General features: G+C 44.6%; 1 protein-coding gene across 8 annotated transcripts in view; it reads left to right on the top strand.

Moving 5' to 3' along the window:
- VWA3B (von Willebrand factor A domain containing 3B) overlaps positions 1–12,483 on the top strand; it is a 200,411-nt gene extending 187,928 nt beyond the window's left edge. For 6 of the 8 annotated variants that reach the window (XM_055400112.2, XM_055400111.2, XM_055400108.2 and 3 more), the window contains 3 exons: positions 207–344; positions 2,387–2,487; positions 11,392–12,483. In XM_055400112.2, coding sequence (XP_055256087.2) covers positions 207–344; positions 2,387–2,487; positions 11,392–11,743 — 591 coding nt within the window. In that variant the 3' untranslated portion in view covers positions 11,744–12,483. The remainder of the gene's footprint in view (positions 1–206; positions 345–2,386; positions 2,488–11,391) is intronic. The other 2 variants (XR_016038655.1, XM_055400107.2) reach the window with 2 other exon arrangements.
- The last annotated feature ends 981 nt before the right edge of the window (positions 12,484–13,464 follow it).

Raw genomic sequence — 13,464 nt, 5'->3', positions numbered from 1 at the left:
TCCCCAAACTGATCACAAAATTCCAGCCAGGGCCCTATGAACCCAGAGAATGTTGGAACTATAACTCTTTCCAACTAAGAAAAAAAATATGTGTTTGAATCCTAGCATCAGCTAGCATCTTGGGGTGTTTTCAAACAAGCTTATTTACTATTGTCTCTAAGATCCATAAGCTGAATATTTGTTCTGAAAGATGTTCTCATCTACAGGTTGGAGATTATGTGTTTGCCAAAATTGTGATCCCCAAAGGATTTGACTTCTATGTCCCCGCCATTGTTATTGCACTTCCAAATCAAGATATGGCTGAAGATAAATTCTACACAGTTTTAAAGTGTAACAACAGGAGAGTAAGTAGACTTTCATTTAGAAAAGCACTTTTTTCTTTAGGCAGAAAGTGGCTTCCTTGACCCCTGCCTTTCTTGTGTGCAGGGCCGGGCTCTTTCCTGCCCTGGCTGTATCTGCACATCCAGCTCCTGTGGTTAGAGTTCCGTCCACTGGGCAGCTCAAAGTCTGCCCATGCGAAGGTCACAGTGCTCTCCTAACTCTCCCATCAGATGGTCTCTGGGGCTCTCGTTCCACATTTGGGGACTGGGGAGGCTTGCTCCAGTTCTGGCTTCATCAAGAGCCTCCCCCGTTTCTTACAGCCCCTCTCTCTCCTTACTGCTCCTCCCTATGTATTTTTCCTAAAAGCTTTAAAAAAAATATCAGGTTACAAATCTGATGAGGTCACTTGCCTACCTGATGTACCGCCTGCCCCTGCTCCATCCCTGTGTGAGCACGCTCGCACACATACACACATACACACACCTCTTCAACCTCAAGGAAAAGCCCAGCCCAACCTCAGCCTGAACTCCTGCCCTGTGAGTTTGATTCCCAGCCATATGGAAGGCTCATTGCTTCCTGAACACAGTGGAGTTTCTCAAGCCTCTAGGTTTTTAACCATTCCTGGATCACCCTTTCCATCTTCTTCCATATAAACTCCTGTCCCCTGAAGACTGCCCTGTTTCTGCTGAGGCCCCCAGGTCCCCTTGCACACTGTCCTGCCTTCCTCTCACACCAGATCCCTCTCCAGTCTCCCAGCTCATTAAAGGCAGGGCCTGGGTCCTATCCATCTTTGAACCCCTGGTACCTCTGCTGATAATGAGTACATTCTCACCATGGTTTTACAAAGCGCTTGCATAAGTGATGTTTCTAATGGGAATAATGTTATGATGACCCACGTAATATGCCTGGAAAATGTATTGGCAAGCAAATACAATCATGCTGACTGTATTCAGTACCTTTTATGTGGCACGGATACAAACCCAAGTACTTCACACATAGTGAACAGTTGGATGCTGAGAACACTGTGAGGTACATAATCGCATCCCCATTTTTGGAGAAGTGAAGTCACACCCAGGGTGGCAGTGTTACAGGCATTTGAACCCAGAAAGTCTGGTTTTATGGCCTGCTCTCTAAATATCTGTGCCCAACTGCCTAGTAAACAGAATTAAAATATTTTGTCAATTCTTGACTGTAACCGAGGTATGTCCATCTGAGAAGAGGTCATGGTGAGTGAATTTTAGGATGAAGGGATGAAATTTAAGATGGATGAGTGAAGGCCATCAGAACCTGTGTCCCCTGGAGTGCTGTATCCAATCCGACAGATCAAGAGGGAGAAAGGGCGCTTTCTCATCAATCCAGGAAAACCCCTGAGAGATGATGGACTTTTCTGGGGCTGTTTGGATGATAGTGAAGAAGGCTGGAAGTGGGTGGGAAGCATCTCTGCCAGGTGGCCCCGCTCTGGGGACTTCTACCAGGCAAGAGAGGAGAAAGCAGATATAGGGTCATTGGAAGAGATGTCCCTGAACGGGTTCCAGGTGGCCCAGGATCCCTGAGGAAGAGCCTCGGAGCCCAGGAAGGACCTCAGAAATTATCCACAGGGCAACAGGGACATAGAGACTAGATAGCATGGTATGGAAGATAGATCCCAAGGACGATTCTGATAGGAATTCTGGGAGACCCGGGGGCTGACAGTGGGACTTTGAGCATCAGGTGGCGGTGATGATACATCAGTCCAGAAAGGAGATGGCCAAGGCTGAAGTTAAGATGGAAAGGAAGATAGTTATATGAAATAGTGTGTGTTTGTGCATGCATACACACATCTTAGGGGGTGAACTTGGCAAATGATCCAGAATGTGGAAAAATGACAGAAAGAATTCAATGATGACTTTTATTCAGCATAAAATTACCAAGTTAGACTCTGCATTCAAACCACTCTCTTAAATGTCACCAGAATAGGAAAATGGCTGGTAGCTATTACAATGGACTGTACTAGAAAAATAAAATCACATCTGAATTGTGGACATTTCTGATTTAAATTGAATGAACTCTTTTGGTATTATTACAGGAATTTTGCCCTCGGAGTGCACTCATTAAGATCAGCCAAAACAAATATGCTCTCTCTTGCTCTCATATTAACTCACCCCCAATTCAGGAGGATTCAAAAGTGTAAGTGGACCCAACTTCTTACTTTCTGAATTTGATTTATGTTTTTGTACTTTTCTTCTGCTTCTGAGCTGAGATCCATGATCTCTAAATGCTTGGGGAGAAAAGCAAAAGTGAGGATTTCCTGCTAAAATGCAGGTCTAGGATGATGCTTCCTTCTACATCACACATTTTAACTGCTGGCTGTTTGTCTGTCTGGTTCTAATCTCAAATTCAACATTATGTATTTTACTGACCTTTCAGAAAAGCATTCAATTCTGTCGAGAATCTGAATGAATTATTTTCCTTTTATTGGTAAGGATTCAAGGCCTTCTAAGATGAAATCTTACTAGAAAGCACAGGTTAGATTAAGTTGCACTTTGGACCAATCACCCGTTGCCTCTCCCCTTGAGGGGTGAGAGTAAGGTGCGGGTCCTGGCTTACCTGTGCCCTGGTGAGTGTGGGTGGGTGGTAGTTTCCTGGGGCAACAGTGGAGTGAACAAATTTTTATCTGAGGCAGCAGGATCACTAAAAGCTGGAAAGGTGGATTAAAGCAAAATCAGTAAGAAAAAGCTGAGGCCTGGAGAGTAGGCAAGAACCCAAGTCCCTGGGACCAACAAGGAGCATCAAAGTTGGAGTCAGGGCCATAACCTTGGAGGTGACCTTGAGCACAGGTTGGGCTGTCTTTAGGTGCCAACCTTCCATATCCCCGTGGCTTCACCTGTGCTTCATAGACAGAAACCACCAGACGTTCTCTCACTGTGCTGCTTTCCCCACCACTGGGCTTGTGGAAGCCTGGTCCCTCCCCCTGACGTCAGAGTCCCTCCTTGTCCTACACTGATCTGCCCAGTATGTCTGCTGCAGGAAGAGGGACCTCTTCCAGAACCCAAGAGTGGGGTCTTGTCTAACACTTGGAAATGAATTATCCGAGGAGACACATGTGCTGACAAAGCAAGAGACTTTATCAGGAAGGAGCACCTCTAAGGAGAGCAGCAGGGCAAGGGAGCCCAGGAGGACAACTCTGCCACGTGGCTCCCAGTCTCGGTTTTATGGTGATGGGATTCGTTTCCAGGTTGTCTCTGGCCAGTCATTCTGATTCAGGGTCCTTCCTGGTGGTGCACGCATCACTCAGCCAAGGTGGATTCCAGCCAATAGGATTCTGGGAGATTGGTAGGACATGTGGACTGGAGGCTCCTCTCTCCTTTTGACCTTCCCCGAATTCTTCCAGTTGCTGGTAAGCTTGTTAGTTCCACATTCCTTACCAGGACCTCCTGCTTGAGAAAACTCATGCAAGTGGTTACTATGGTGTCTGGCCAGGACAGGCGGTTTCAGTCAGTAGTTCCCCTAATAGATCTGTACCCCACTGTCTGGGGTCCTTGCTCAGTCAACTACCCTGGACTCCCTTCATTACCCAGATCTGAAACCACACAACCCAGACTGGAACTTGAACCCACTGTCTTTTAACTGAGACCACACTCCTGGTCTCAGGACTTAACGAAGCTCAGGTTCTTGATGTCTCATTGCAGAAAGAATTCGTGAGACAAAGTCATAGGTAAGAAGTGGGTTTATTTAAAGACAGACATATTCTATAAACAGCTTGCAAATATTCCCCAGCACCGCTGCACATGTGCTACCTTAGGTCTGGAGGCTTCCTCCTGCCCTGCTGTCCAGCCATCTACCCTGAGGCCTGGGCCGAAGAATCTCCCTCACAGGCAAATCTGCTCTCGTCCCTCCCGCACTAAAGCTCCCTCCTCCCTGAAATGCCTCCTCTTAACCTAGCTTAGCTTCTTGTTGACCTGAACCAAGCCTACCTAACGCCTTACTTTTCCCCTAGCTACTCCCCAACTATCCTCCCAAAAGCCCTCTGCATACTAACCATACTAAATTTATAAACTTGCAGTTTTTTCCCCATGCTGTGCTTTTTGAAAGCCCTGTGCCTCTGCATAGGCTAAGTATTCCCTCCCTGGAATGCTACTCTTGCCCTTGGCTGCCTGGGGAATTCCAGTATCAACAGCAAGCATCCCATCACCCCTGTGTGATGTTCTGGGACTCCAGTCCTCTATGATGAGGTGATCCCACTGCCTCCTGTAAACATTTTCATTATGAGACTGTTGCCTTGTCTTGGGCCATGTACTTTCATGGTCATCACTCTTACTGAACATGAGTCTTTGAAAGCAGGGGCCAGGATCTACTTCTATATCCTGGTTGCCAGGGTCCAGCCTGCAAGATGTACCCAAGGACAATTCGAAGAATGAACAGATGAACAAATACTAAGGGATGCCCAGCAAGACTCCTTGAGGGGCGTGTAGTTCCACAGAAAAGCTTTTATTAGGTATGATTGTTGAAAATAGATGTTACAGTCCTTTTTCTAGATGAATATTTCATTTTAAAATGATAGCACTGTTTTTTGTTCATCTCAAAATCCTACTCAAACAATTTGATATCCAAATTACAGTACCTGATAAAGGAATATGGATACATGGGTCTAGGTATCAACCATCTTCATTAAACTCGAGATTATCACTCACTATTTCAGAATTAAAATTAAAGCCTTTTGTTATTTTCTACCTTAGTGCTGCCCCACGCCTTATTTAAAACTCCCCACTGCTAGTGACCTACCCCAGCTTCTGTTCTTTACACAGCAGAAATATTCATTGACCCTCTTGTCCCCCTTTGTAATTTCCACTGTTTTGTTGCTCTGGCTGCCTCTCTGCTAGCAAGAGACAGTATTTAATTCTCCTAAGCTGAGGTCGCATCCAGCCTGCTAAATTCAGAGCTTAATCTGTCTCTGTTTCCATAATCGGAGCTGGCAGATGTGAGCACACAGAATAAAGGCGTAGGTCTGATTTTGTATCTACACTGGAATTTCCTTCTGGTAGGTCCTTTCTCATTAGAAGCTCTTTCTTACCTGCTCTTTTTTTTTTTTCCTAAGATATCTTTACTTTGTATGATTTGGGTATAGCCAATTACAATGTTGTGATAGTTTCAGGTGAACAGCAAAGGGACTCAGCCATACATACACAGGTATCCATTCTCATCCCCAAACTCCCCTCCCATCTAGGCTGCTATATAACATTGAGCAGAGTTCTCTGTGCTACACAGTAGGTCCTTGTTGGCTATCCATTTTAAATACAGCAATGTGTACATGTCCATCCCAAACTCCCTAACTATACCTTCTTTGAATCCTTCCCCTGCCCCCTGGCAACCATGATTTCATTCTCTTTCTCACTCACTTTCTAAATGTACCACCTCCCTTTGGTTGTTCTTTAGCAGATCTTCACACCATTGCACTAAATGAGAACATTAAAAAAAATTATGGTGCTTTCTTCGAAAGACTAATTAAAGAAATGAATTGTAGGTTACAACTCCAACAGGACATCACTTGACTAAATTTTGTTTTAAAATATCAAATCCCAATACAGTATACTAACACATATATTTGGAATTTAGAAAGATGGTAATGATAACCCTCTATGTGAGACAGCAAAAGAGACACAGATGTATAGAACAGTCTTTCGGACTCTGTGAGAGAGGGCGAGGGTGGGATGATTTGGGAGAATGGCATTGAAACCTGTATATTATCATATGTGAAATGGATCTCCAGTCCAGGTTCGATGCATGAGACAGGGTGCTCAGGGCTGGTGCACTGGGATGACCCAAAGGGATGGGATGGGGAGGGAGGCGGGAGGGGGTTCAGGATGGGGAACACATGCACACCCATGGCTGATTCATGTCAATGTATGGCTAAACCAATACAATATTGTATATTATATTGTATTAAAAAACGTAATTAGGCTCCAATTAAAATAAATAAATTTATATTAAAAATAAATAAATAATGAAATATAAAATAAAAAAATAAAATATCAAATCCACTGTAACCAACCATTTGGGGTTGGTGAGACCAGGGGTACATGGCCCCAAGCAGCTATGGACCAGAGTGCTAGATATCCAACTTTCCACCCTCTGTCCCTCCTTTTTTTCTTCCTTCTTGGGGTCTTCAGTTGGGGCTGACAGAGTATTTTCAGCAAGCCCTCTTCTGGTTCCTCATGAGGGTGTTACATAGTGAAAGGCAGGAAGAGCACTATTTGAAAGATGAAGAGTTCAACATTGATTGAATATGGCTGCAGCTGATACAAATTTTTCATTTTCAGTTCAAAATTTGACACTGAAATGATTCTTAAAGCCTCATAATAAGTTTGATTTGCAAACTATGTTACCAAGTTCACTAAATTCCAAATAAGTAGTCCTTAAAGGAGCTAATTTTAGTATGACCATGTTTGTGAAGCTGTTCCAATTTCATCTTTCCTTTGCAACCCAATGACTCTGTTCTCTGATGGCACTTCTGAAAGAGGTGTCTCTGGTGGAGGGAAATGACCACTCTTGCCATGCCTTACCTTCAGAAAAGTACCTGAGCTTTTTCTATATTTCAAAACATCAGAGATCTCTGTTCTTTGCGAGAATATCCCCTAACCTGTCTATGGCTTTCCCCATTTAGAAAACACACATGTAATTTTTTCTAACTCCCCAAAGCAAGTGGACCAGAAGGAATGTTCCCCACTTTTTGGCATCCTCCCTTCTCACCAGCAGGAGATTCACATCCTCAGTCTCCTTGACTACCTCCCCCGGGATTCTGTTCACATCAGAAGGCTGTGGCTTCTCGCTCCTTCCAGGAGAGTGTGCCTGATGGGCTTAATGCTCGGACTTCCAGTTTCCTCCAGTGAAAGGACGTGCCCCTACTGGTATTCAAACACCCACAGCTGGGGACCACATGCTCCTCTGGGCAGGGCAGCTCTGGCAACTGAATCCATGCTCCTGATGCAATGGAACTGGTTGGAAAACCATCCCAACAGAGCTGGAATCCATCTTCCCTTCCTTTATTGAAATTTTTTTAAGTTTATTTATTTATTGCTGCGCTGGGACTTCGTTGCTGTGCTCAGGTTTTCTCCAGCTGTGGAGAGCAGGGCCTGTCCTCTAGCTGTGGTGTGCAGTCTTACTGTGGTGGCTTCTCTTATCACAGAGCACAGCTCTAGAGCCCAGGCTCTATGGCTGTGGTGCAGAGCTTAATTGCCCCATGGCATGTGGGATCTTCCCATGTCTGCTTCATTGGCAAGCGGATTCTTATCCACTGTGCCACCAGGGAAGTCCTTCCCTTTCGTCTTGACAGAGCACAACTCGGGCAGATTGCCTTCAAGCTTCCTCTTTAAGAAAATTCACTGTAGAGGAAGTCTGATTTCTTGAAAAAAATTTAGCAACATTCTACATGTGATCTCAGGAAAGCCAGAGTAAACTAATTATTATCTCTGTGCTGAGGGAAAATCATTGGGCATCTGAAGTAGGGTGTTGATCATGAGATCCTGGAGGCAAGAGTGATCTTTCCTTGATGTGTGATTGTAACCGTGTGGACTTTGTGGGATGCAGTTGGTGATAAGAGTTCTGGTGGGGGAGACCCTCCTCCAAGGGTTCAGATGTGGTTTGTCTGGGTCTGTGGCCAGCTCTTAATTCCTATTACACAAAATACTAGCCTCTCGTTATCATTCTTTGAGCAGTTTAGTAATTTTCCATCAAGCTATTTGAATTAAGACTGTGCCCCCACAGGCTACGATAATTTCCATGTTGTTGAACACTCATCCCTTTATCCATGTAGCCTGGCCTCACACTGCCTTCCTGACAGCAGGGACATAGTCACTGATTAAAGCTTCAAGATCCAGTTCAGACTCTGACATTACCCGAGATGAATCACTTCCCACCATCTCGCCTAGTCACCACTGACTACTTTTCCCTTTAAAGGAGCTTGCCTCTGAAATCATTAAGCCTCTGTATGTCATTAGCAGCCTCGGTCCATTCTGTTCAGATCAGGAGCCTCGCTTCCAAGGCCTAAAAGATAAGCAGTTCAGCAGTAACCCTGTGATTGAGTGCCCTGCCATATCTAGAGGGGAAGATGCCATTACCTGTCCTCAGAAGGTGTGTAGCTCTTGGGACCAGAACACAGTCGTGGAGATCCGTTACCCCTGAGGGCCATTTGGATGGCAGCTGCCTTTGCTTTGTTTTCAAATGATTGATTTCTTTCAGCTGTGCTGGGTCTTTGTTGCTGCAGGAGGGCTTTCTCTAGTTTCAGTGAGGAGGGGCTACTTTCCAGTTGCAGTGCTCAGGCTCCTCATTGCGGTGGCTTCTATTATGACAGAGAACAGATTCTAGAGCACAGGCTCAGTTGCTGTGGTGTGTGGGCTTAGCTGCCCCGAGGCATATGAAATCTTCCCAGACCAGAGATCGAACCCATGTCCTCCACATTGGCAGGCATTCTCTCACCACTGGACCACCAGGAAAACCCAGCAACTTCCTTTTCTTACCAGTTTCTCCACTTTCTGCCCCTTCTGTTGTCAAAACCCCGGGTCCTCCTGATCCTCATCAAATATCTCTTCAGTGCACACCGAAGAGGTCCCCGTGTTCTTCATTTATTAAGATGGTCTTACTGACAGAGACACACTTAGGGCAGAATTGAGGCCTCAGGGAACCAGCAATAATATGGGCAAGCTGACAATGCCTGGTCAAGGAAATACAGCTCAGAACTCTTCCCTGAAGTCAAACCAGCTTCTCTGGAGAGCCAGTGAAGACAGTGTCTGCCTCCCCAGACACCCCCTGTAGTGTTGGCCTGTTTATTGTGTAACTGAGTTAACTCTATAGTGGAAGACAATAGAGCACTAAATTTAACTCAGTTTTGGCTTAAGCTTCCCTGGTGGCTCAGACAGTAAAGAATCTGCCTGCAATGCAGGAGATGTGGGTTCAATCCCTGGGTCAGGAAGATCCTCCGGAGAAAGGAATAGCACCCCACTTCAGTGTTCTTGCCTGAAAAATTCCATGGACAGAGGAGCATAGCAGACTACAGTCCAAAACTGTCAGGAGTCGGATGTGACTGAGCGGCGGAATACATACAGGGCAGAAGAGAACCACCTAGCAGGGTCATTCTAGATGTACTGGTGGAGAATGTCCCCTGACTGAAGTGAGGAGATGGCCACCCTTCCCCTCCCCGCCGAGCATAGTGAGGGTGCATTGGGGGGGAATGGATAAGAACTTTCACATCAGATTCATTTCACACCTTCTCTGCTGGCCATCCCATGAGCGGACATTTCCTTGTGGAATATCTTGAACTTCAACATCAGTCATTTTGGAAAGTATGATAAAGTGGCCCAGCATCTGCTTGGTTTATCTAAAGGCTTTTCCTTGATCAAAACCCTAACCCATTTTTATTCTAATCCTGACAACTTGTGTGTATGTGTGTGTGTGTGTGTGTTAGTCACTCAGTCATGTCTGACTCTTTGCAACCCCATAGACTGTAGCCCACCAGGTTCCTCTGTCCATGGAATTCTCCAGGCAAGAATACTGGAGTGAGTAGTCATTCCCTTTTCCAGGGAAACTTTCTGACTGAGGGATCGAACCCAGGTCTCCCACATTGCAGTCATATTCTTATATTGTTTTATTCCTATTCCAAAAGTAGTGCATAGTCGATATAATTTAGGAATTAAAGACAAAAAGACTATAAAAACCATCCTTAGTTCCTCATTTCAAGAGTAGTCACCATGTAAAGATATCTGTTTGGGCCCCTGGGAATAAATTCCACTTATTTCTGGGAATAAGTGGAATTTATGGATTATATAATTCTGTTTTTAGTATTTTGAGGAACTGCCACACTGTTTCCCACAGCAGCTGTACCATTTCACATTCCTATCACAAGGATTCCAATCTCTCCACATCCTTATCAGCTCCTGTTACTTCTTGGTTTTGTTTTTTCTTTTTTCAGCAATAGCTATTCTAATGGGTGTAAAGTGGTCAGGCCAATTTTTTAATTCTCTTGGGAATTACCTTCTGAGTCCTTGAGCCAGTCTTTGCAAAGTATCACATGTAGTTTGAGATTCAGACTACTGAAGAGGGATTTGATTGATGACATTTTCTACTTAAAAATACTAAAAATCTTTTCTCACTCTACTGGTTTTTTTCTTGACACTTTCCAAAAGGATCTGAAACAACCATGGTCAAAGTTATTCAGCATGAAAGGTGGGTGATCAAGGTGGCAGATACTGATTATGGGAACAAAATAAGGTTGAATACCAGGCAGCTGGTGTCCTTACTTTGCCCTGAAGCCTCTGAAAAAGGCAAGTTCCTGAAATGGTGTGCCATGATGACATGGCTGAGATGGGATCATGGTATTCCCAAGGTGCCTTTTTTGAAGGGCAACACTTCAACATAAATAAACCACCCAATATATTTTATTTTTTTATACCCTTTGGCCAACATCTCCCTGTTTCTCCCACCAACCCCTCTCTCCCCTCCCCCTGCTGCCAGACCCTGGCAACCACCATGCTATTGTCCCTTTCAGTGAGTTTGGCTCTTTTTAGATTCACATATGAGTGAGATCATATAGTATTTGTCTATCTCTGTCTGACATATTTCAATTAGCATAATGCCCTCAAGATCCATCCATGTTGTCACAAATGGCAAATTTCCTTCTTTCTTATGGCTACATAATATTCCATATATGTCCCATTTTCTTTATCCATTCATCCACCAGTGGCATCTAGGTTGTTTCCATATCTTGGCAATTGTAAATAATGCTGCAGTGAACATGGGAATACAGATACCTCTTCAAGATACTGATTTCATTTTCTTTGGCTGTATGCCCAGATGTAGAATTGCTGGATCAAAAATATTGTTCTACTTTTAATTTTTTGAGGAACCTCCATGCTGTTTTCTATAGTGGCACTACCGGTTTACATTCCCACCAGCAGTGCAAAGGGTTACTTTTTCTCCACATCCTTACCCACACTCGTTATTTCTTAACTTGAACATCTCTGTAGACACAGCAGCCATCGAAACCAGCATAACCCCTATCTCTCTCTCTCTCTCTCTCTCTCTCTCTGCCTCTTTCTCTAGGGAAGATACGGACACAAAGAACTCTCCTCTCCTAGTATGGCCAATCAAAGACGTTAACACAGGGGATTTACAAGCTACAAAACAGGAGAACCCTAGACGGAAGAAAAAGAAAGCCAGCAAGAGGCTACCTCTCCAGGAGGTGGTCTCCTCAGACTCAGATGACTCTTCCCATGGCAACACATCCCGAGACTCCCACCCTAAGAGACACCCTAGGCCCAAGCTGCGAGGGGGACATCATGTCTCCCAGGAACACCCTGAAGTCTCTCTCAAGGATAGTGCATGTGAGCTCACACCCCAGTTTCTGGGTCAGTTTAGGCCCCAGCACAGCAAAAACTCAAACACCCTTAAGTAATGCTGACATCACTTCCCCAGAGAATGTCCTCAGCCTGGGGTCTAGGAGTCAACCAGCTGTGCCATCGCTGCCACACCCACACCTGGAAAAGCCCTGCCCTGCCCTCCTCAAGCGACCCGCAGCCGAGGGCTGAGTGGCACCCTGAGAAACCTGAAAGCAGCCTAGAGCCGTCCTCGTTCACGAGAACCAGCGTCCTTCAGGGCTGCCCTCAGCCACCCGGCACCATGGGACTAGCCCCTCTGCTGAGGTAAGGCCACACCCCTTCTATCCTCGCCTTCCCTGCTTGTGACAAAGGCGGCCGTCCCTGCCGCCCTCCACCTGAGCCTATTGGTTCTGACTCTTCTGGGGCATTCTTTATCCTATTATTTCCCTTGTCCTCATAACACTGATAGAATACCATCTTCCAGTAGACACACACACAGAAGTTTAATCTGACAGATTACCCTCATAGGATTTTCAAGTTTTTGAAATCTGTAGTTCTAATCTTGAAATTCTGTAGTTCTAATCCAAGCTTGGCAATCTCATTTTACATTGATTATCTCATCATAATCAGAGATTTTATCATTAAATGTTAGAACTGAAATCAAGACCTAGTAACTTGTCTGAGAGCTGTAAAACTGAACATTACCTATCTTGTTGTTGTCTGAAAATTTTTATTGAGCCCTCCCTAATTATTTTTGTCTAAAGTCTGTTGTAGGTACTTCTAATTGAGCGTGGAACCAGAATAAAGACTCTTACATTGGAAACATTTCAAAACTATTGGGCTGTTTGTTACTGTTTTCTTTGAACACATTTTGGCAAAGACATACAAAAATATTCACTTCTGTTCAATAATTGTTTAGTAAAATTAGCTTCATTAATTTTATTGTTTCCCCTCTCAGTGTAGATGTTGGGAAAAGCAGTTCTCCTTGCAGCTTCCTGGAGATGAGTGATGAGAAGGTTTGTTTGTTTATTTATTTGTTTTTTGGCTACACTGGGTCTCCACTGATGTGTGGGCTTCTCTAGTTACAGCACACAGGCTGTCTAGTTGTGGCTTGAGAGCTTAGTTGCCCTGCAGCATTTGGGATCTTAGTTCCCCTATCAGGGATCAAACCTGCATCTCCTGCATTGGAAGGCAGTTTCTTAACCACTGGACCACCAGTGAAGTCTCAGCCTCATTAATTTTAAAAATAAAATAGTCTCCCAAATTCTCCTCTCCTAGTCAGTAATAGCCCTGGGGCTATATAATAATAGGGTACAGATTATTAATAAGAAAAATATTGGATGCTTTCTCCAAATAGAAAAGATGGGGCAGTGTTGTGATACTCTAAAATTCATAATCTAATTAAAAGTGATGCCTTACAGTCCTAAAAGCTAGTGGGGGTCACCAGGGTTATGGTGAAGAATTTCAAGGAGGAATCCAGTTCCAAAAATATGAAAGAAAAAGGGACATTGACTCAGCATGAGGTTAAAATGCATCAGTAATACAAGGAGGAAGGAATTGAGAAGTAAGGAAGTTACCTGGAACAAGGCTGGGAGAGTGTCCTATCACTGGGCGTCCTGTCGCCCAGGAGCAGTCGTCTGGGTTTGGTCTGTGTAGCTGAGGACTGATGGGGAAGGAAAGCCATTGACTTGGTCATAGTGATTCTTTCATGCCTGTGTGCACTCACGTGAGCCTGCACATATCCATTCAACTATTCAGTAACAGTTGAGTGCTGACAGTGAGCCAGGCTGCAGAGAGA

Source organism: Moschus berezovskii, chromosome 11 (assembly GCF_049115385.1).
Source record: "Moschus berezovskii isolate FMDL1 chromosome 11, NW_MosBer_1.0, whole genome shotgun sequence".
Classification (NCBI taxonomy): domain Eukaryota; kingdom Metazoa; phylum Chordata; class Mammalia; order Artiodactyla; family Moschidae; genus Moschus; species Moschus berezovskii.
Note: the sequence above shows the minus strand (reverse complement) of the source record. Positions and strands in the feature narration are given on the sequence as shown.